General features: G+C 44.4%; 1 protein-coding gene across 1 annotated transcript; it reads right to left on the bottom strand.

Moving 5' to 3' along the window:
• Positions 1 to 111: 111 nt before the first annotated feature.
• taok1b (TAO kinase 1b) lies at positions 112 to 22,980 on the bottom strand. The gene is made up of 21 exons (XM_079283619.1): positions 22,669 to 22,980; positions 16,016 to 16,276; positions 15,405 to 15,476; positions 13,937 to 14,038; positions 13,775 to 13,820; positions 13,489 to 13,585; positions 13,268 to 13,381; positions 12,788 to 12,879; positions 12,169 to 12,262; positions 11,993 to 12,074; positions 8,444 to 8,611; positions 8,032 to 8,238; positions 7,216 to 7,350; positions 6,703 to 6,939; positions 6,453 to 6,581; positions 6,176 to 6,259; positions 5,936 to 6,055; positions 5,589 to 5,828; positions 5,266 to 5,478; positions 4,468 to 4,650; positions 112 to 4,170 (listed from the first exon to the last, which is right to left on the bottom strand). The coding sequence occupies exons 2-21, from the start codon at positions 16,145 to 16,147 to the stop codon at positions 3,655 to 3,657; spliced, it is 3,063 nt and encodes a 1,020-aa protein (XP_079139745.1). The 5' UTR covers positions 16,148 to 16,276; positions 22,669 to 22,980; the 3' UTR covers positions 112 to 3,654.
• Between the last annotated feature and the right edge of the window lie 1,782 nt (positions 22,981 to 24,762).

The following is a 24,762-nucleotide window of genomic DNA, read 5'->3' as shown; positions in this document are numbered from 1 at the left end:
GTCACAGTTTGTTGTTTTTCAGCCGTCATGCTCCTCACACACAAACACACAGCGGGACAAATAAATATTAAAATTACTTTATTACAGATCATTCTTTATCCAGTAGCCCTCTTCCAACAAAAAATAGTAATTACAAACAAAATATTACATTTATCCCCTAAACATTGTTTCTCGATTTCTTTTATACATTTTAAATCACTTTGTCATCTGTAAGGAATAGCTTTTCTCTTCTGCTATGCGACATTCAGCTTTATGCACAATCTATACAATTTAATACAGTTTAATACAGGTCTCTGGACTACGGAGATAAAACAGCAAGATCCACCAAATGACAGGAGCGATAAAGGGAATACTGATAAACAGACTGTACAGAGACGTAACCCTGCCTCCCGCCTACTTTCAACCAATGGCAGCCATCCCTCAGCAACACTGAGGGGGATCACAGTAGACTCTTTAATCTGGTCAATCACTTGTGCAAGCAGTGCAACTGATCCAGTTCAGAGTGACCAAGGTCTAAAACTAGACTCTGCCCCCGACCACCTCGCAAAAAAACCTTCTGGGAGTTCTATTAAACAGAAGAGAGGGAGTGAAAACCTGCCACTCGCTTGGCCCTCTGCAGACATCATCTGGAGAATAAAATGACCCTTTCTGGCATCAAACCAAATAAAACACGGCAGAACTGGAAAAAGGTTTGTTAAAAGATGTTGGAAATAATGGCATACTGGCTGAAGAGAAGAAGGGGACCACCACATTCTGGAGTTTTCTTTTCAGTTTTTGGAAGTGAGCCCAGACAAACTGAGTGCAGGGTGGTCAGATTTTAAAAAAGCTGAAAAAAGGCAGATACTTCAGTGTAGTGTGAAAATGCTTTGTGCACAACCACAACAGAGGAGGGCGCATGTTTCATGAATGAAGTCCAAATGATATCCGTGGACCCCACAACACCTATAACCTTTATAGATATCAAACTAAAATATTCTTTATGCAGCCAAATATTGTTTTCCAAATTTGAATAGATCTTTAAAGACATTTATTTTTCTATCGTATAACCTTGACATTAGGTCAGAGTCTAAACCGTGAAAAACCTAAACAGACAGATTGAGTCTTCTATATTGGGCATCATACGTCAATTAAATATAACCTTTGCTCAGGCAAAGGCTACACCTAACAAGGGGGCACAATCATCCTAATTCAACATTAAACAAAAGGTTACCCTAATACTCAAGGCAGTCCGACCGAGAGTTGTGTCGTTATCATTCACAACAGAATATCTGTAAGAAGTTTCAGAACTTGCAGCTGCAAGTGAGACCGCGAAAACCCAGCGGCTGTTCATCAAATGTTCATTTGAATACCGCTGGTCCAACACCACATCACTGTGTCTGCATCACAACTACTTCATTTGTCTTTGATTTGTCAATTCGATTTTCAAATTCAAAATATACAATATTAACAGGTCTACTGTACATTCCACCTCTGAAAATCATACGACGCATAATCTCTGCATTTCATGTCACAATTAGACGTCCACCGTTACCTCCATCATCCTCTTTTTAATAGATTTATATAACAATACATATTTATTTGTTCTTCTTCTTTTCTTTCACTTACAGAGCTCTCCCCAGATAGATCAGGGAGGGGTGAAGACAACATCAGGCTCAGGAGGGGAGGAAACAAACGTGGAGGGAATCAGGGAGGTCATCGGTCAGAACACGACTCCGGGGGTCACCGGGGGGTGAGACAGAGTGGGATGTCGGACCAGAGAGGGTTCCAGGGGCATGGCAGCGGAGATCCCAGCATCACCGACCATCAACCCAACGAGACATTCAGCAGTCACCAACCAGCAGAGGACTAGTGACGCTCCTCCTCCACGCTCCCTGTTCATTCAGTGCAACTCTAGCCCCTTGAAACTATTACTTTATTCATTTAAAAACACACATTTCCAGGCAACTGAGATGGACAATGTTGCCCCGACAGAAATGCTGCTGTGTTGCTCATTAACAGCCAACTCAGATAATAACTGCTAAGTGCATTTTTTTATTGTTTTAAACACTTTCATGTCCCAATCCCATTTTCACAAATGTTTCTCCTGTACATGCATTCATCGACCAAGTGTGCAAAGGGACGTACCGTTTGACTGGGGAATAGAAATCAATAACTATTATATGTACCGGTATGCATGTAAATCTGATCTACCAATCATTTCGTGTGCATGAAAGCCTGTGCCAAAGTGCCAGTCGTTGTCAAGTCACGACACCCTGTGGTGATGCTCTGCTTGAGTGTTCTTGAGGTATAGACCAACAGGCGCCAGATTAGACCAGAACACTGCTGCAAACAAGCGAGAGGTGAACACTAGTTTCTACTCAAGAAGAGGTTCGGTGCTGCTGAAAACCCCGTCCCTGTCATGAGGGCTTTGGACTGGTAAGGTCACGGTATCCCTCAGACTGGCCGTTCACTGGGCGGGCATGAGCAAAGAGTGGGCAGAGGTCTGTGGAAACCCGAGAGCCGAGCCAATGAGGCCGAGCATGCACGAGAATGGACTCCCTCCTCGCCTCCAGTCCAGCATCTAACGTGCATCGAACTTGGCCGCATAGTATCTCCTGAACTTCCAATTACATCTCTGGCACAATCTCATGAAATACATAACAGTATGTTGGCATGGACAATTATAACGACAACGCTGACTCTGCACCTTTACCGTTGGCATCTTTGCAGCCCTAACTAACTCATCCCAGTAAAACACTGCACACGGGGACTTCACTGGTTAGATTCCCTCTCTGGTGGAGGAGTGAAGTCAGTCAGGCCGGAATGAAAGATTGCATACTTTTAGCTGTTCATGACACCTCGGACGTCCCCTGTGCTACTTCTTTAAAGTCAGAGAAACCCACTTGTTCTTATCACAACACTGGTCATTTCTCGATGCTCCTTCTAGACCTTTCCAACGTGTTCCGAAACGTTCTGTTCTTCCTTCTTCAATCAGGCGCCTACATTACCTCCTGCCTTCTCACTCCTCTGTCACTGCATGTAAACCATAATCTCAATAAACGTTCTAAACGGTAAGATGTCTGTGCTTCAATCTCAAGCTGCCACATATTTGAGTGATCACATTTTTTTTTTTTTTATGTGATTCTAAAAATTGCATAACTGAATGCAACATTTCCCATGATGCACATTATTGTGCTACCACCACATCTGAAAGCCTCAGGTTTACCTCACATATATATAAAACAGCGTACTGCAAACAAACTCCATGGTAGATAATGTGAATATACTACTTTGGGTCTATGACAACAGAGACCAACATGGCAAAACGCATAAAACAGCACTGTAAGATACAGTACAAATGACACTATTGCACTGTGGCATACTGTATATGGCCCTCAGCCATCTTGGATTCGTCTCAAGACTTTTGGGTTTCCACAGACTACCGCGATCAGTACACTGATTTAAGAGAGCAGTGGTGATGGGAGAGCAACTGGGCTGCCGTAAAGCCAGTCTCAGTGCTGTGCAGTATGTGTCAGACGTACTGTGGGACATAAGTGTGTGTGGTGCATGTGTGGTGCATGCATAGCGTGCGTCTGCGTAGTGTCACCTCGGTGCACAAGGATTCGACTTTAAGACAATTATCGTGTTGCTTGTGTGCTTGTGTGTGTGTGTGTTCTAGGTGTACGACAGATGGGATCCGTTGGAGATCTGAGAGGTGATGCTGGCGCTCCTGCTCATGCCCTGTTCATTTCTCCCCCCTGATGACGTCCTCCTCATCGCCTGTGGGCTGTTCCTCACCCCTCCTGCGCCTCCCGCGCTCCCCCTCTGATTCCCTCCTCCGGGGTGGTGGAGGCTCCAAGGTGGCGGGCCCCCAGCCAGCATGGGGTGACCCCAGGGCTGCTGTGAGCTGGTGCCCCCCTGGTGGTGATGACTTTGGTGGCCGCCGCCGCCGCTTCCTCCACCTCCACCTCCTCCGGGCCAGTGGCCTCCACCCTGAGCCCCCTGGCCACCGCCACCTCCTCCCCCCCAGCCTCCCTGGGAATCGGCAGCCACGTTACTGAGCACCATGTTGCTGAAGCCCAGCCGCATGGACTCCGAGTCAAAAGCCTCGATCTCTCGGGCCTGGCGCTCCAGCAGGGAGCGGATTCGCTCCAGACGCTCGTTCTGCAGCGCAAGCATTTCCTCTTCAATCTGCGGAGATAAACACAGTTAACAAATGAGTTAAAAATGCATGCCAAGTGACAAAGCAATGTCTGCCATTCGCCTGCTTTAAAAGGACGATGAATTCTTCTCCAATTAATCACTCGGGTACACTCTTCATATTGTTGGGAAATAGAACAATGGGCAAAATTAGAAACACAGGAAGCGTTGAATGGCCTTTAACTTGAAGACACAGTACGTGAACGTCAACAGAAGTGTAGTCTCATAACCAAAACGTGTTTATTGCCACACATCCTTATACTAGACGAAGTCCAGGGCCTTTCTTACCTTCTGCTCCAGCAGTGCCCGCCGCAGAGAGACCCTCATCTCCAGCTCCCTGCGTTCCTTGTCGTGCTGAGCGTCGGTCTGCATCTTGATCTTGCTCTGGTACGCGTTGAGCAGCTCCAGCTCCTGCAGCAGCTGCATCCTCAGAACCTGACAGTCGCCCTCTTGAGCCTCGTCTAACCGCAGCTGAGGGCAAGTAAGTAAAAGAGAAAGAAAGACATGAAGACGGGACGACACAGATATACAAGACTTTCTTTGGAAGCGCCATTGTTTTTGGCTCAATGTCAGTGACAAGCAGTGCATTTTATATCCTAAAGCTACAAAGCTAAATAAAACACAACGATTCTTAGTTTCAGTTATTATACACGTATAAAAACATAGTTATGCATATTTTATTCCATTTTTGCCAATTTATCCTCCTAAATGTTACACACCGTTTATTTAAGTCTTGTTTAGATGTTCTTAAATTAGATATTTCCTAATTCAAATAATCATTTTGAATATTTGAGTATTTGAATATTTGAGTATTTTTTAGTTTTACGAAACTAAACATTGATGCATTTGAAAAGTTTACCTTTATAATGTAAAATGGTCGTGTAGAAAAACTATTTCAAATTCCTTAATGTGAGGTATTGACAATGCATGTTTTGCTTTCTCTCTGGTGTTGGCACTGGTCCTGAGAATTTTAAAACTATGACCAACCCAAATCAACAGTGAGTTTAAAGTACCGTGACTAAATGTAGAAACATTTTTGTGTTTTTGTTTCCTAAACTCTTAAGGTCTTCTCTTCCAGGTACTCACGGCCTGCGTAGAGAGCATTTCGTTGATGGAGTGGTCGTACTGCTCGGCCAGGATGGCCAGCTTCCTGGTCTGCTCCTCCTTCAGCCTCTTCAGCACGGCCTTGTGATCAGACTTGGGCGTCGTCTCCAGCAGGTGGTTTCTGAGGGCCTTGTACTGCCTGGTCTGGGTTTTACAAGTGTCCTGGAACTGCTTCTTAATCTGAAGCTCCTTAGACTAAATAAAAAATAAAAAAGGAAACATTTAAAATGTTGAGTAAGGGAGCTTTACCCCTGCACGTGTTACATCAGTGAGTGTGCGGAGGGGTCCGTTTCAAAAACAAGTACCTTGAGGCTCTTGGGCTGCTGTCGGACCTCCATGACATGCTTGCGCCTCAGCTCCCTCTCCCTCCTCTTATTGTATTCCAGCTGGTTGGTGAGCTCTGTCTGGTGCTGGGTCCGAATCAACTCTGCCCGCGCCCTCTGGATCGTCCCCAGGTGCCTGAACTCCAGCTCCTGCATCGACTCGTGATGTCTGAGCAGCATGGCGTGCTCGAGGTCCTTCTGTGTCTGCCGTTTGTTGAGCTCCTAAAACAAGAGGAGAAAATGCTGGTTGACAGCAATCAAATAAGTAAAATCAATCAAAAACAGTAGAGTGGGTGGTGGTGGCTGGTTCTCTGTGTGTGAATAAGTACCTCTCTGGCCAGATCCTGCTCCACGTTGTGTCTGGCGATGAGGATCCTGCGTTTGAACCGTCGACACTCTAGCTCCAGGTACTGCCTCTGTCTCCTCAGCAGGTTGGCCTCCTCCTCCGCCTGGGAATCAAGTTTTGTTAAAGTCACAGATTCTACAGACGGTGTGAATTCACTGCCAATGTGTGTAAAACCAGCATTTGGTCTCGGGCTTGTCAAGTGTACTGTTTGAGAGTCCCTCACCTGGAAGTGCTGGATGTTCTCTTTCTGTTTGGACAGCCACTCCTGCTTCTCCTTCTTGGGAGTGGACTGGTTCTCGTTCAGTTCCTGCCACACAGGTGTTATTTAGTTTTCTTTCAGTATGTCAGGGCATTAGCCTTATTGATGTTACAGACATTGATACAATTAGTCCATTAATGTATTACTCAACCAGCAGAAAAGGAATCAGCGACTAATTTGTAATTAATTAAATAGTAGCGGTCACCATACATTAATCATGTGTGTGGTTGAAGTCCGTTACCTCTTTGAGCTGCTCCTTGCGTAGTTTGTACTCCCGCTTCTGTGATTCCAAGAAGCTGCTGAGCTCCTTCTTCTGCTGCACCTGGATGTGCTGCTGGAACTTCTTCTCATCGTTGGCAAAAGTCTTCAGCTAAACCAAACACCAAAATTGAGTCGGAGACAAAAAAAGCTTCAGTTGTAGGGACATGCTTTGAAAACATGAATAGTTGCATATCACAGTAGAAGTAGGCCACTGTATTTTCTCCACTTACGTCTTTGTCCAGGGCCGCCTGGTGTTTTTTAAGCAGCTTCTCCATCTCCTGGGTGAAGTTGTTCCTCTGACTCTCGAGCTCTTTGTCCAGCCTCAGCCTGTGCTCATCCATCTCCCCTTTCAGCTTGTTCTCCAGGCCCATCAAGTGCTTCTGATGTTGCCGTCTCATGCGTTTGTACCCGGACATCTGCTCCCGCAGCTCCGAGTCCTGCTCGTGTTCCTGCATCTCACGGGTCACCTGCAGGATGCGGACGCAGGTAAGAACCAGCGCAGTCTCTTTGGGTTCAGATTATTTGAAAAGAGCTATAAAATATAAAAATATGACACGGGGATGAAGACATCCTACTCAAGTGTGTCGGTATAACAGCAATGTTAAAAGAGTTTGTTAAATGGAGAACATTTCTAATCATTTCGGAGCTTTTGCACTAAATATCTGTCCCTTTCTCTTCTACAGCCACTAATAAATGCAATTAGCAAGTGAGACGCATGGAGGAGTGAGCAAGTGTGTTCTCACGAGTGAGGCTGTGCGTATGGTGGCAAAGTGCTCTCTGTTGCGGTAGTGCTTCCTCGGGGCCGGAGCTGGTGTTGGCTGGAGCTCAGAGGGTTCACTGCTGGCTGCCGGCTCCCCAGAGAGACTCTCCTCTTCTTCCTGGAGACATAAGGCAGCAGAAATAACATATTATTTAGTTACCGTATTTCACAGATTAATCAAGCATTGGGAAGACTTGGATAAGGCAAGAAAGAGATTGAGACAGAAGAAAAAATTGCCAAAGTGAGACAAAAATATTACAGCAGTTAAGTGCTCGGCGTTACTCCGAATCGGTGTCTCAGACTGCTGCGAGAACACTTCTCACTAACTTGAAAACAACATCCTCCAAAAACATCATTGTGTGTTTTTGTTTTCTTTAACTCAACATTCTAATCCATCAACATGTTTCTGGTCATATCGTGGTGCTTGCAAGAGACAGATTAAAAGAAGCTAAAAGACGGTGAAAACTGATGTAGCAGAGATATCCTGACTTTTAGTCCGGAGTACGAGTCAAACTCAACTCCAAACACTAGATCCTTTATTCCTGTGGTGTAACTAAATAGCATCTTTCATTAGACGTTTATGTGTCCATGTCCTTTTAACGTGACATCCCCAATTTGCAATACAGGGTTTCTGAAGTAAACTGATGCCGTACACGAAGCTCCCACTAGAGCCACAGACATTTTTAGGAACTTATCTTCATGTGTAAAAATCGGTGGAGCGCCCCTTTAATAAATCATGAGTATACGCCTATATACTTTCTCTAAAGAGGTGTGTGTGTGTCCGTGTGACTTTACCCACCGGTTTGAGGTGTATGACGGAGCTGTTGGACATGACCGTGTGGTCTCCCTCCATCAGGTCCAGCTCGCTGCGGCTGTCCTGGGCCGCTTCGTTCAGACTGTTTACAGAGCTGCTTTGGGAGCTGGCGCTGATGGACATGCTGGGAATGGACTGATTACTGCCGACACTGTTCACCGTTCCCGTCCGACCGCCGCCTGGCTCCAGCTCCTGGAGACCGAGAGTAAAGAGCACAAAGAGGGAGAGGGAGAGCGGGAACGCGAGAAAGTCCAAGAGACACGGACAGACATGCATACAAACCAATGCATGCTTGGTTATTTTCTCAGCACAGTAAAATGCCTTTAAAGTGGCAAATGTATTTCTGAGCTCATAAAAACAAAACATTTTATGTTTTACTAAGCAAGCAGCCACACACCTCGTCTCCATCAGGAGCTTCTGCTGTGGGTCCGTTGTGGGTCTCCTGAAGGAGGATCTTCTTCATCTTGCGGTACTGCAGGTTGTCCAGCTCTCGCACGGCATCCTTGGTCCTCTGAATAAGATCCATCAGCACGGAGTCTGGACGTTCACGCTGCAGAAACGCATGCTGGAGAGGAAGAGACAGAGCACCATGAAAACAAGAGTCGACGAGGAGGAGGAAGAAGAATACTGTTCTCAAAACTAAAACTACTGGAGCGACTGAGAGCTTATGAGGAGATCAACATGTAAACTTGGGGGGTTTTTTTGCAATAAATTGCACAAATGTAATGGGTGAAAAATATCAAATATATCCCTAGAAGGAACTCGGTTAGCTCAGAGTGCTGAATTTGCTTTAAGCTTCAGCGATCTGGATATAATGATGTGTTGGATGGTTTTACGCTGAGACTGCAGAAAGAAAGGTATGTATTAAGGTAGGACAGCGTACACTCCATGTGTATGCCTGTTTGTGTAACATTTGTCAGGCTCTATGATCAACGCAAACTGTGCAGTACGGTGGATCATGCAGATGACGGACAACTGTCAAAATTGACTGAAACATATTTAAATTCAAGAACTTCTTTGTAAGATTCTCCATGCACTAGGAGGTTAAAGTTGAACCAGAAGTCCAACTGAGGAAAATCACACTGAGAAGCATTTAAAGAGTGTTTAGCATTGAACATTGTAACACTTTGTATTCAGTTTTTCAGTATTGTTTGGGAAGTTGACATTTAAAGAAGAAAGACGTAGCGTGCAGTGCTTTCGTACCCCAAGGACAACTTCCATTAGTAAGAGTGACTCCATTAGTGGTCTAAGTGACAGCTGCTCACTTACTTAACAGTGGATGCAGAAGTCGCATCTCTACAGTAATTACATCTGTGTTCTTTCCACAAAACCAAGCTCTGTGTGTGTGTCCATGCAAGTTCTGGTTGTGTGTGTGTGTGTGCGCGAAACTGGAAGTAGAGGATTAGTGAATCCAAATAGAAGCTTATGGGGGAGAGCACAGAACGCAAACATAAGAGGGAGATTTATCGCCAGAGGGCTTTGTCAATCTCCCATCTTAACACACCGACCCTGCTCTGTTTGTGCGCTGTAGTGCGTACAGGATGTGCGCTGTAGTGCGTACAGGATGTGCGTACAGTATGTGCGCTGTAGTGCGTACAGGATGTGCGCCTGTAGTGCGTACAGGATGTGCGCTGTAGTGCGTACAGGATGTGCGTACAGTATGTGCGCTGTAGTGCGTACAGGATGTGCGCCTGTAATGCGTACAGGATGTGCGCTGTAGTGCGTACAGGATGTGCGCCTGTAGTGCATACAGGATGTGCGCTGTAGTGCGTACAGGATGTGCGTACAGTATGTGCGCTGTAGTGCGTACAGGATGTGCGCTGTAGTGCGTACAGGATGTGCGCCTGTAGTGCGTACAGGATGTGCGCTGTAGTGCGTACAGGATGTGCGCTGTAGTGCGTACAGGATGTGCGTACAGTATGTGCGCTGTAGTGCGTACAGGATGTGCGCTGTAGTGCGTACAGGATGTGCGCCTGTAGTGCGTACAGGATGTGCGCTGTAGTGCGTACAGGATGTGCGCCTGTAGTGCATACAGGATGTGCGCTGTAGTGCGTACAGGATGTGCGTACAGTATGTGCGCTGTAGTGCGTACAGGATGTGCGTACAGTATGTGCGCTGTAGTGCGTACAGGATGTGCGCCTGTAGTGCGTACAGGATGTGCGCCTGTAGTGCGTACAGGATGTGCGCCTGTAGTGCGTACAGGATGTGCGCCTGTAGTGCGTACAGGATGTGCGCCTGTAGTGCGTACAGGATGTGCGCCTGTAGTGCGTACAGGATGTGCGCTGTAGTGCGTACAGGATGTGCGCCTGTAGTGCGTACAGGATGTGCGCTGTAGTGCGTACAGGATGTGCGTACAGTATGTGCGCTGTAGTGCGTACAGGATGTGCGCTGTAGTGCGTACAGGATGTGCGCCTGTAGTGCGTACAGGATGTGCGCTGTAGTGCGTACAGGATGTGCGCTGTAGTGCGTACAGGATGTGCGTACAGTATGTGCGCTGTAGTGCGTACAGGATGTGCGCTGTAGTGCGTACAGGATGTGCGCCTGTAGTGCATACAGGATGTGCGCTGTAGTGCGTACAGGATGTGCGTACAGTATGTGCGCTGTAGTGCGTACAGGATGTGCGTACAGTATGTGCGCTGTAGTGCGTACAGGATGTGCGCCTGTAGTGCGTACAGGATGTGCGCCTGTAGTGCGTACAGGATGTGCGCCTGTAGTGCGTACAGGATGTGCGCCTGTAGTGCGTACAGGATGTGCGCCTGTAGTGCGTACAGGATGTGCGCCTGTAGTGCGTACAGGATGTGCGCTGTAGTGCGTACAGGATGTGCGCCTGTAGTGCGTACAGGATGTGCGCCTGTAGTGCGTACAGGATGTGCGCCTGTAGTGCGTACAGGATGTGCGCTGTAGTGCGTACAGGATGTGCGCCTGTAGTGCGTACAGGATGTGCGCCTGTAGTGCGTACAGTATGTGCGCCGTAGTGCGTACAGGATGTGCGCCTGTAGTGCGTACAGTATGTGCGCCGTAGTGCGTACAGGATGTGCGCCGTAGTGCGGACAGGATGTGCGCCGTAGTGCGGACAGGATGTGCGCCGTAGTGCGGACAGGATGTGCGCCTGTAGTGCGTACAGGATGTGCGCCGTAGTGCGTACAGGATGTGCGCCTGTAGTGCGTACAGGATGTGCACCTGTAGTGCGTACAGGATGTGCGCTGTAGTGCGTACAGGATGTGCGCCTGTAGTGCGTACAGGATGTGCGCCTGTAGTGCATACAGGATGTGCGCTGTAGTGCGTACAGGATGTGCGTACAGTATGTGCGCTGTAGTGCGTACAGGATGTGCGTACAGTATGTGCGCCTGTAGTGCGTACAGGATGTGCGCCTGTAGTGCGTACAGGATGTGCGCCTGTAGTGCGTACAGGATGTGCGCCTGTAGTGCGTACAGGATGTGCGCCTGTAGTGCGTACAGGATGTGCGCCTGTAGTGCGTACAGGATGTGCGCCTGTAGTGCGTACAGGATGTGCGCCTGTAGTGCGTACAGGATGTGCGCTGTAGTGCGTACAGGATGTGCGCCTGTAGTGCGTACAGGATGTGCGCCTGTAGTGCGTACAGGATGTGCGCTGTAGTGCGTACAGGATGTGCGCCTGTAGTGCGTACAGGATGTGCGCCTGTAGTGCGTACAGTATGTGTGCCGTAGTGCGTACAGGATGTGCGCCTGTAGTGCGTACAGTATGTGCGCCGTAGTGCGTACAGGATGTGCGCCGTAGTGCGGACAGGGTGTGCGCCGTAGTGCGGACAGGGTGTGCGCCGTAGTGCGGACAGGATGTGCGCCGTAGTGCGTACAGGATGTGCGCCTGTAGTGCGTACAGGATGTGCGCCGTAGTGCGTACAGGATGTGCGCCTGTAGTGCGTACAGGATGTGCACCTGTAGTGCGTACAGGATGTGCGCGCACTTACCCCCAGCATGTCGTCAGAGTGTGGTCTGTCCTGGGGGATTTTCTGAAGGCAAGAATCTATAAAGTTTCTAAAGTAATCCGTCCTGAAACAAAGATGACAAGATGTAGGGTAAGACACCGACAGCGACAGCCTTTTAACAAAAGTAAGCGTGTTTGTGGTGCGGCGTGGCGTCTCACCATTCACTGGCCTGCAGTGTGGGGCTCTCATTCTGCGCTATGTGGTATAAGGCACTCATTGCATTCATGTTAAACAAGGGAGGTTTCCTCTCCGCTGGAACAGAAATGACAAGTCAGTGTGTGTGTATTCCTTCGGTTTTTTTTCAGATTATAAGCATTCTGTACACATGACATCTATTGCGCTTCTGTCCATCCTGGGAGAGGGATCCCTCCTTTCTTCCTGGGACAAAGGATGTCGTACGTGTACAGACTGTAAAGCCGTCTGAGGCAAATTTGCGATTTATGATTTTTGGCGATACTAAATAAATGTAATTAAACTGAATTAAAGTTTCAGAAGAAAAAATGTTTTGCCTTTCTCAATTGCTGAGATAATAAACACGACTGATTTAACTGAACCTTAAATCAAAACAAGCCCAACAAACAAATGTTAGTCAGACAATGTAGTGACTGGCGTTACTTCTTGCCCTCAAAGTCCTTAATCAACAGCAAATCATGTGTTTAGAACAGATAGTTGGTCATGATTTGGTAGCTTTTGTCTCACAGACTGTTTATTCAAGTACACTTTGTATTAAGTTTACACTTTCCATTTAAAAAAAATACACACATACTGTCAACCTACCTAATTCTATACAGGTGATCCCTAAGGACCAGATATCCACCTTCCCGTCATACTGGCCCTCGTCCATAGCTAGAATCACCTCTGGGGCCATCCTGGATGTAGCAGAGGAGGAAGATCAGTGAGCGTGAGGAATAGAAAAGGACAAAAAAAAAAAAAAAAGCGTTTTATTTATAATTATATTAATCTGCAAACTAAAAGGCGTTGTCACTTTATTGTTTGGAATTAAATAATGGTGTTTTTCATAAGTCATCTTTCTCAGAAGCATAAGTAACAAAAAAAAAAAAAAAAGAGCACAATTTTCTGACAAGAGTTCACAATCCTGAAAATGACATCAGCAGGCCGCTTTTAACTCACGTGTGGATATGTAAATATCAGTAAATACTCTTAACAGTCAAATCTAACTTCATGAGTCCGTGCTTCTTGAAGTAGACCATCAACATTTACCATCGTATACTTTGAATTATTTCGGTTTACATTTACCAATATGGCGTTCCCACAAAGGAGTTGGCAGGCGAGGCGATGGAAGCAGAGCCAAAATCCGCCAGTTTGACCAGCCCGGGCTCAGTCAGCAGAATGTTACCTGCCTTCACATCCCTGAGAGAGAGAGCGACACACAGACGTGTCAAAGCAGGGGGATACATGGGGGGGTGTAGTGTTTACAGGTTTCTTAAAGAATATTGGTCACGTAAAAAAGCATTCACCTGTGGATCATATTGTGGGAATGAAGGTAGGCCAGCCCCTGCAGAGCACCATGTGTAATGGCAGCAATCTCTACTTCCTGTAAAGGTTTTTTATGAACTAAAGGAGGAAAAACAGTTTGAGCAAGAATCAAAAGCAGCTGATGAAGACACATCAATGTCCGTGTTGCTTTTCCTGCGAGCTCACACAGTCAGTCCTACATTTCATCTCTTGTGGAAAGGTCAAATCAGTTTGACACACACACACACACACACACACAAAAAAAAGGAACATGCAACACCTGCTCACCTTCGAGCAGATCTGAGGCTGAGCCGAGACAGTACTCCATCACCAGCTAGAGACAAGAGATAAAGTCGTGAATAGCTATGTATGGACACATGGAGGCCCTTCAACATTGCAGAATGAGATAATCTTCCAGTTGTTACCGGCTGTTGTGAGCAGGTGACTTACCCATGCTGTGTGCTCACGGAGGTAACAACCTTTGTATTCTATACTGTTGGGGTGCCGGATCCTCTGCAGAAACTTCACCTCTTTTATAATGTCCTGCCATTTCTGTTGGGGAAGAGAAGGGTCTTAAACATAAAACACGGCATGCATCGCTTGGCTTTATGCACGAGAGGTGTGTGTGTGTGAGAGAGAGAGTGAGTGAGAGAGCTTATGAAGTTAACGGTCACGTTATAGCTGTGAATGTAGCAGTGCGTGTTTAAAGCTATTTGTTCGGTGTGTGAATGTCACAACTCCTCAAGACCCAAGCGAAGTTCCCGTGTCTTGCTTGCTATCTGCTGATTAGAGGATTAAAGTGAAGGTTAGCCCTGAAGTTAGCAACAACCTAACCTTAAGGTGGACTGATCTTTAAGGTGGACCAGCCATTCTGAAATCAGGGTTGACTCTTGCTTTAGACTTCTCTGTATTGATGTTTATTGTTGGGCTCATTGCAATTACTCAATTGCAACACAGAAGATAGACTGTGTGCATATGTATCAGTGAGAGAATGATAATAATAATAATAATAATAATAATAATAATAACTGTATATCAGTACTTTCAAAAATATTTTCAGCACATTTTAACAATATCACAATAATACAGATGACCTGATCATTTTGGTCACAATAATCGTGATGTGAAATTTTTATACCATTTGATATCTGGTTAGTAAAAGATATACGTACTGTATATCAAGATCCTGTACTGTCAGAACGTGGCACAGAAGGTATAACCACGGACGGTATTTAAAAAGTAGAGGGAGTCGGCGTGATGTCAACCATCGGTTTGTGGAATGCCGTTTTGAAACCTCGAAATCTGCATTTCGGCCGTCACCATCTTGGCTTATTGCAACCAGAAGGGACACGAGAGGGTGGAGCTAGATACAGTCGAACGCTGAATATGTTAATATGCTGAGTTATATAAAATGTTATAGTTAACGTTAATGAACTGACAATACACTGTTAAAGGGTTAAAGAGGGTGTGAGACAAAAACACAGACAACTCCCAGACCAGACAACGCCCGAGTAGCAACCTGTTAATCACAAGGTCGCTACGCTCTAAAGCATAACCAGCTTTATTGTATATTTGACTCTGAATGGGACCACAATTTACGAAATGAACAGCATGCTGTATTGAAGAAGTCTTGAAACTAGCGTTTGAGACCATAAACTCATGTTTACTTCGGTAACAAATCAAGAGAGAAGTTGGGTCATTTTCCCATCGACTTCTATACAATCAGACTCCTCTGGTCATTAGAAAGAATGGAAGTATAACATAAAGCGTAGGTATATTCATGTGCGGTGTATTACAGTGCACAAAAGTCACGAAAGGTTTATAATAAAGAGTAATGGTAAATAATTCAAAGTTTGATACTGTAATGTGTGAAGATGCATATATACAAACATTATATATAAAACCAATTTTGTCTCACCTCAATAGACTGTTTGCCATTGTAGGACATCTTTTTAATTGCCACCACCTCATTTGTGCGTATATCCCGTGCCTTGGAAACAAAAAGTAAATTGTCAGTACACATTTCAAACAACACACACTACATCTCATTCTCTCTTTAAGGATGGCGTCTTTCAAGACCTCTTGTACTTTTTTTTAACCACACTGTGTGCAGCGCTCAAGAGCAAGAGTCAGATCAGAAAAGTTAGTTTGAGTCACTTCACTCCGCTGTACCTTGGTGCTAAATAGTTCAATAGTTCAATAGTTTTCTGTTCTTCAATGAATTAGCTACACTTTGAAGACTTTTGAGATAAACTCTGGCACATTGTAAGCCCACTGATGTACCTAAAGGAAATATAAGCGACACTTGACTCAGTTGCTATCTGTAATTGGAAAGTCAAGTAGCCTTGAGTTACTGCATCATTCACAGAAAGGAATACGGAAGCTAATGAAATATAAAGAGACGCATTCGGATCATACAATCCACCATGGGACTGTGTAGACTGTGTCGTTACAGAATAAACATCTCTTGTATTCAATGGATCACGACCCTGATTAAAACCAGTCAGTGCGAAGATGAAGTTGCCGTACAAAGTAGACGGCTCCAAAGCTGCCATGGCCAATCTCCCGGAGGTCAGAGAAAAGCTTCTCTGGGTCGTCTTTGAAGAAAAGTTCGGCCACGTCCGGATCCTTCAGGCTCCCCGCCCTTACAGTGGAGGGCATCCTGGTTAATGTAGTCCCTTATCACCCACGCAGAAGGGGACGGGGACTATCTGGCTGCTGAGCTACGCCAAAGCAGCTGAAGATTCATCTGTAGTAGTTGATGGGCCGAAGGAACCAGCACATGGGCACCTGGATGGACAAGAAGGGGTGAGGGGAAGCAGAGGCCGAGAGCTGTTAGCAAGGACCAGATCAAACACAGTATGCAGAAGAGTCCAAAAGTCGGAGGAGAGGAGGAAACCTCAGCACAACTTTAAACTTGCAACATAAAACCACAACAACTCCTCCATTTGGTTACGGTGTAATCTTTTACTTCAGTGATTTCATGTTCGTGCACACAATTTGGCTTCATACAAACATTAAAAAACAAATGTATTCGGCTACATAATGTCCCCAGTTTTCCTTAAAGCAGTATTGCATTTGAAAAGGGTATTAAATGTAACGCGGTGGCATTCAACATCACACTGCCTGACGAGAGAGATATAAAGTTCCTCCAGAAAAGGTCACAGTCGCACCTTCAAGTGCTGACCCTAATATAATCCACTAATTGCAGAGTCATCGCAAGTGCATCGGTTCAGATTGCTTCGGCAATTATCGCAGATATGTAAGCTATACTGGAATGACTGGGCAATGCAAATATCCCAGCTCACGGGTCGATTTCATGTCCACTGCCATGAGGGGGCCGACAGTAATGAGGTCTGAGCTGCATCGGACGATCAATTAGAGTTACCGTGCACTCGAAAGAGCAGGGGACGTTTTGCTCGAGTTAAGTCTAGTAACATGCATGTAGGATTATCATTGTTGTGAATGTGCGTACATGCAAGTGTATGCATATTGTGTACTGAACATTATACTGCAAACTACCAAGGCAAGTTTATTTGTGTAGCACATTTCAACAACAAGGTAATTCAAAGTGCTTCACAAAAAAACATTAAAAGCATCAAAACATACGGCAAAAGAAAAGGAGATTTAAAAACAATTAACAACATTCATTGAAACATTTAAAAACGGTGAAAGCTAAAGCTATTTCCCTGGAATAAACTGCACAAACACTAAAACAGAGTTATACAAATGGGGGTTATATTAGGTTCAATACAAATTAGCATGTCAACGCCCTATATACTGTGTTGTGTAAGTGACGCTGCTCTGATGTACATGTGCTGCTTGTTTAAAATGCTTTGACTGTACTTGTTGGGTCCCATCGGCTTTATTAAGTTACAATAATCACTGAAATCATGTAGATGTTGTAGCTTTTACTGTATGTGTCTAACATCTATAATTTACCAACATGTATTTATTAGACACTTTTACATTTTGAGCAGAGATACATCGAGCCCAAAGTTTCCTCTGAGACGTTATGGCTTGATGTTAAACATGTTTGGTGTACATCTAAAGAGTAGAAAGGGAACACACAAGCACTCTCCTCTCACCTCCTTCGTACTTTTCCTTTCAAAAGATAACCAGCAACACACCGCCTGAAAGAATTACTCCAACTTTTACAACTTCACCTCTTTGTCTCGTCTTCAGCCGGTCAGAAATTGGAAGCAACCCGCTCCACACCTAAACACCGCACGGATATCATTACAAAAACAACCAGTGGGAAAGAGTAGTCGCCTCCTTCAGTTTATCTTTGGGTCTACTGTAGTTATCAGCACAGCCTGGTAGCCTGCTGTACCAAAACCACACTGCTGGCTGCAAACTTCAGTAACAGAAATTGTATCTTTTGGTGTTGAAAACAGAGACATTACATTTTCTTTGTCTCATTCTGTCACAATGCTTGCAGTGTTATGAGATAAGCATTGTAATGTATATTGTTTGGCTGCTAAATGTGGCCCAACAACGCCAAACGTTGACTTTTAAAAAAAAAGGTTGAAAAAAGAAATCAAAGTTTGAACTTTTACATTTGCTTTCAGGCAGCAGGACAGATTACTGCAGCTGTGCATTTGGTGATAAGCACTGCCTTAATAGATACGGCATCCAATCTGACTGAATGTTGGAAAATGATTTATTTTCTAGCAGGTCTTAACTAAGCACTGTGAATGAATATGCCAGATGTGTAGAAAGTCAAAGGAGAAGCAAGGAGGGCAAAAAGGCTAAGAAGTAGAGTTGGTACTGAAAGATCACTGCTGTACTCAAAATGATTAACTTCCTAACCTCCTAATACTGACTAACTCACTACTATCACTCACTACTGATGATATACTGACAATGCATGAACATCAGCAGCAACAATTCAATGCGTTTAATGCCGTCAACGCTTTCTGTACATTTTTAAAGACTTTTCCCAGCCAACATGTGATTGCACTTCCTCGTAAATATTTTTCCTGAACCAGCACGCATGACTGTGGGCAATAATAAGACAGACACAGAATCATCCTTTAAGTCAAATAAAATGTGACTCCTTGGTACAATTACCATGAACAGACGACTAAGCATTATGGACTGTGTTTACGACGATTCGGTCCTCGGATCTTCATCAGGTAAAATTAAAATGCCACGAAGTAGCATAAACACACACCCTGTTGCGCTAATTGTTTTGATAATTATCGTTTCTTTTATGACAATGATGGCCTGTCTTCTAAAGACTCCTTTTAAAACAGTACCAGCTATGAATATTTAGTTTATAGGTTTAAATGAGTCACTCATGTAGTGTAATCTCATCTGATAGCTCAGTGGACAGGAGTGCGTCCAGACATTCAAGAGCATCGTGGTTCCTCATTTTGATTTCCTGAGGAAACTGTACAATTTAAGGTTAAAGAATAATTTAACTAGACAAGACTTGACTTCGGCTAAGTTGGACTGTGTGTACAGAGAGATACAATCAGGTATCACACCCACACACACACCACTGAGTCATGAGACTGAATCTGGAAGTGATGGACTGGACTGCAAACCGTGCGTGCACAAGCGCACACATTATCACATAGAACAGTGTGTTCAAGAAATGCACTGAAAGTTGTTTTGCTTTACTGCTCGAGAAAATGGATTCTCTCTTTGTGTATTATGTGAATTGATTTCCTCTGCACTGTAAAATCACCAAGGAGCCTAATGAAGAGGCAGCCAATACACCAAGCTGAGTAGCAAGGCACGTCACAGACAGGAAGAGGGAGAAAGAAATGGAGAGGGATGATAAATAATCAAATACTCTATTGATCGCCATAGTGGAATTCTCTTAGCTGCACAGGGCCAGCTACAGAGCAGCAACCGTGCTGTCTGCTGATTTATTAAAATGCAGAGAAAAGAATGTAGATAGGAGAGGTATACACAAGAGTACTATACATTATCCATCCCAGTTCATCATGTTTTCGCTGGTTAAAATCCATTACAACTACATAAAACCATTTAAGTTACACTCAGTAATGAGACTCACATGCAACACTGATTTTCTTTGTCCCAGTTCTTATTTTGACTAACTACAATTGTAGTTTTTAGTTATTTGGGCTGATTATGCCACCTCTCTGCATACTGTACCTGATTGACGTCTCCCTAACTCTGGTTTTGCTGCACCTGCTGAGGCGGGACAACTTGTCCCTTAAAAAGGAATGTGGAGTTGATCTCAGCAAAGCTTCAACCTTTAATGTCGACCTGAGAAGAAGATCCCATCAACCAGAATAACTGATATCACCTGTGTGGGTGTGCAGGGCATTTACACTGTGGAGTCTCAGAAAATGCTACATATATTCTGTCATACACATTTTGAAAAATGTCTTTCAGCAAGATGCCAAATGCTGAATTGCTAAATAATTCAAAGTAGGAATGCAGAGAGCGGATACAGCTTATTAAACGATCATGTATCATCCAGATGTAACTGGTCCACATGAAAAACTTCTTGTCTCTTGTTGTAAAACTGTAACAATGCAACGTTGTATTAACAATATCATTAAAATGTTTTTTCAATGATAAAACAAGGCATTAAATTCCATATATAGAGAGAAAAGACAGGTTCGATGCATCTCTGCTTTAAAGATAACTATTACAAACAGCACCGGAACACCACAGCTGTTCCTTTAGAGACAATGTTAACTTCATGACCTTTACATGACACACTACATTTCCATATCTACGATGGAGGGTGGGGTGTCCATGCTCCTGTTCCCCACCCTGATCACAGAGTGTGGCTTTCACTGAGTGGAGGAAGTGAAAGCTCTCTAGCTAACCAACGTCAACAACAACACATCCCGGTTTGTGGTACTATAAAGATGATGGCGACAGAGGAGCGGAAAGGAGCGACCAAACACTAAGAGGATTTGACCCATCCCAGTTCACTCACTGAGCTCCATTTACACTCTTCCTGTGTGGGATACATGTCCCAAACATCAATAGCATCCCACGTTTCTTCTTAACAACAAACACTTGGGTAAAAAAAACAAAATCTGCATGTGCCGCAGTCCCGGCCTTTGTAAACAATGAGCGGATAACAAGACACACAGAGTTATAATTACTTCAATACATCTTTACAGAGCAAAAAGTTGTTGCTATATTAATGCTCTGAATGTAAAATTTAGCACCTTTAATGTGCATCTTATAATTTCAGAAAATCATGCAGACACTCATTATGGTGGATATTTTGTGTCGTTTGTGTAACCCCTCCTCACGTGTCTTCTTTCTCTCAGTCTGACTCATCCAATGCGTGATTGGTATCCAACTGTTCAGCAGCCGGCCTCAATCAAAGACCTTGAGCTGGTGCTTACGAACTCCTTTAAGGAATTAAGGAAGAGGACCATAACTTTATTATCTCATTTTTCTTTTAAATTGCCATGTTACTGAAGATGTCACACAGCAAAGACCTAAGGACAGCCTGTCATTTGATTAGCAATTAGCTTTGCCAGGTTAAGAAAAATATTAAATACAATAAAAGCACAATAGTCTTACAATCAGTAAGCTAAATAAGGTCCATAATATGTGATTCATAACTGCATTACATATTCAAAATCACAAAAAAATAAAAAAAATAGCGTTATGGTGGCAGTACTGCAGTGATTCATATTGTGCAAACAGCACTTGTTCTGCAGTGGCTGACTGTCACTGACTTGGATCTAGACTTTAGCGAGCAGGGCAGGCTTTGCTCCGGTGTCTCATCCATTTTTCCTGGGAGACACTTAAATCCATTATGTAGTGTGCCCATATTCAGCACCCCCCGATATAACACTGACACACAGGAATACACAACTTTGCATCGGCTTCTCATGCACCGAGGTGATCGCGGTCGAGAACAGCCGCGTACCTCTCATCATCGGCCACCAGCAAGTCCTTGAAAGTGAAGACGGGGAACTGTTCCAGCCTGGAAATGCACTGTTGTTTTGACAAGCATGCAGAGGTGTACGTGACCAATTGAAAAGTGTACAGACCCGCACAGGTTACAGAGAACATAGGAAGACAGGGACAGGCAGCCTAGCAGAAATCTGTGGTAGCAGAGTGAGAGTACAAGTCATAGGCTGCATTAATAACGTGGACAGTCTGTTCATCGCGATCTAAAGACACCAACAAAGATAGGTGGGCTGCTAATACTGCAGTGCTTATTGAACAATAAAACAGCAGTATATATGGTACAAACAACATAAAGCATGTGTTTGGGTGTATCATCCATCAAATCGTGGACATCACAAGTTGACAGATCACTCCCACAGATTGCAAAGTGTCTTGGTTAACGTTGGGTGAATAGTAAACTTGTGGTTCAATCACGCACCCTGAAACCACATTAAAGGAGGCACGTTACATCGTTGTGTTGTGCTGATCCACTGTGTCGTGCATAAGTTAAGCAGAAGAGTAACGTTAGCTTGCAGAGTGATAGCCAGTGTTACGCAATATCAACACAGAAAGCTGAGGAATGCGACTCCCGTCGGTGCACAACAACATTCATCAGCTGCAGATGGATGCTCTCCTTGTCGCTGACACACTGATAATCACAATGACTTGTCAGACTAATGATGCTTGTAATCACAATGGCAGGACATGTACGTGCGACAGACACAGAAAGAGACTCCTGACCAATGTCACAGAGCTATACGAACAGGATGTGAATCAATTGATGAACAATCAAACTTCAGAAACACACACATCCAGCAGCAGAGTTTCACTTAACGTGCAGCCACAGTGGACAAAAACAAACACGAGGGAGTGGCACTGCTTGCAACGATAGTTGCATAAAGCGGATTAGCAAGCTAACGTAGCTAGCTAACGCTTCTTGGGCAGAGCAATCATTACCGTTACTATTTACAATACACCACTCACAGTGCAGCGTTAGCTCGCTTGCCTTGCTCATCGCACAATGATATATTTTGCGGATGTGTTATCCTGGCATTCAAAACAAACACCCGTATGCTAACAATGGATCGCTGAAGACTACAATGTGTCGATGCGACAGACCAATACAAGTTGTGACAGCAACTTTTGGTTAGCCGTTAGCTGTCGAGTAGCTAACAATCTAGTTAGCCGGCTAGCTCTCGCTAACCTATGTTTAAATCCACGGCAGCGTGTTGTTGAACCCATCGTTAGTAGAAAGCTAAAGTTAGCAACCGACTCACCCGGTTAAAATGAATCCACATAGGTTGAGACGGCTGATGAATCCAGTCACCCTGAACAGAGGATGTGGCTGACGATAAATCACAGACGAGGCGATGCAGTCCACAGAAATCAAAGTGTGAAATCGTAAGCTAATAAGTTAGCAATGCTAATTCGCTCATCTAACCACACAGTTGTGCCCTACCCAATAAAGACGGCCACGCTGACTTCAAGTCTAGCGTTAGCTTAAACTGTTCACTTAAGCAATAACCGTTATCTTTGTCAAAAACACTGGTCGGCCGCAGGAATAATTGCATCAACGTGAAGCAAGCTGCTCTGGCTAGTGACGACTGTCAAGCGTTAACTGTCACAGCTAGCGGCCAACCAGCTAGCTGCTAACGTTAGGCAGTAGCTAGCAAAGTTTCTCACTTCAATAGGCAGTTCCTCTAAAAATGGCGGCGATGAGAATCACCTCCATTCCATCGTCAATGAATCAGCGAGCTAATGAATAGGGAAAGCCTAAAGTCGTAGCGGTACAGTCAGCTTTGACTGAGAGTACACGTGTGACAGGTCTGGAGTCTTGTTGATGCTGTCTCGCTGTATCCTGCAGGGAAAGTGTGGCCCCATCCCTAATCCCACTGTTTGCTACTGCTGTGCCATTCAGCAAATGCAAGGTTATGGTCTGGATGGAGAGAACCATACACACAATGTCAACACAACATGCATTGTATAGCAGGGGATAACTTAAGTATTGCACATTATCTCTATCTCTCTCTCAACCTGTGTGTGTTTGGCTTCATGCACTTTCAGTCACTGAGCTCCTAACCTGATTAACGGTTTCAGTCCTAATCTGGTGTCTACTATAAATAGCCTCTCGTTTAACTAATGTTAAGAACGATTTTATGTATCCTAGAACAATGACAGGTGTCAGGACTGGTTGTCCAGGGACAACATTGTACAGTTCATCAGTTCTTGACCTTAGTATGATGAGATGATTGGGTTTTGCATCAGAACACCATTATTTCTTCTGGTAACAGTGTGGTCAAAATACAGCCTAACTTGGTACTGGCATTTAATTCCATTACTATTAGATCCTCTGATGGACCTGTCAGCTTGCACTCTCTGAATCCTATGAAATCATGTGGTGTATACAGTACTTTATAGTCCATGACCTGGCAGGATATTACTTGGTATTACATGGTTATATAATATGAAGTATGATTCAAGAGTTAAGTGGATGCCATACATAATTTAAGGGGGCTCGACACCCCAGTCTCCAACAGTTTGGCAAATGACATAAATCCATTGGTGTGCTATGTCTCTATTTCATGTACTGTCAGTTTTACATCATGTTATGATTACATCAGGGAAGCAAACATTTGTGTAGCTGAAGCCTTTGTTTATTCTATATATACACAGACATACATTTAACTAAGCTGTTCCAGTTCTAGCATGAAAAACAAGCTCTCGTGTCAGCATAGACGTGACACCACATCTCAAAGGATTACACAAGTAACTGCAATCTGCATGCAGGAAATATAGGATATATGAAATGTGCATGGCAGCAAAGAGGTTAAAGATGGGCATTCCACAACAGGCTGCAGGTCGAGGAACCAATCAGCTTACAGAGTGGGGCTCAGGGGGCTTTGATTGGTTGCTTGGTAGCCCTGTTGTCATGATGATGTGAATCGGGTCCTGTCTGTGTGGTCTGTATCCAGGCACAGAAGTAGACTGAAGCAAAATATATGGATGAACAGGCTGCAGAACGTCCTGTCCCTGATATACACACACATGCATGTGCTTTAATCCCAGAGTACAGATGTTTTATTCAAACTAGAACTGAACATATTCTGCTTGTTTACAGATGTGACATGCTGAGGAAGCATCTCTCTCACATATGCTCTCTGAAGATGCACGTTCACAAGTAACTACTTGTTATAGAAGAGTGAGTTACATCATGGGAGTTTTACGTATAGTTGACCATTTATCAGCCCTAGAATATATATCAGGACTGAACCAGAGCAGTTCATTATTATTTTGTATTGTATTAGTATGACGTTTTTCCCCCCATAGACATCCTTAACCTATACATCTCTCATGTTTGTCTATTTTATCAG

The sequence above is a fragment of the Melanostigma gelatinosum genome (assembly GCF_949748355.1).
Source record: "Melanostigma gelatinosum genome assembly, chromosome: 14".
NCBI lineage: Eukaryota > Metazoa > Chordata > Actinopteri > Perciformes > Zoarcidae > Melanostigma > Melanostigma gelatinosum.
The sequence above is the reverse complement of the archived record's forward strand: the minus strand, read 5'-3'. Positions and strand labels throughout refer to the sequence as shown.

Coding starts and splice junctions, on each gene's coding strand:
- taok1b (XM_079283619.1), bottom strand. CDS start 16,147: ATGCCCTCCACTGTAAGGGCGGGGAGCCTGAAGGATCCGGACGTGGCC. Junction 12,880..13,267: donor TTTGTGGGAACGCCATATTG/GTAAATGTAAAC, acceptor TGCTACATCCAG/GATGGCCCCAGAGGTGATTC. Junction 4,171..4,467: donor GGGCACTGCTGGAGCAGAAG/GTAAGAAAGGCC, acceptor TTATCTCCGCAG/ATTGAAGAGGAAATGCTTGC.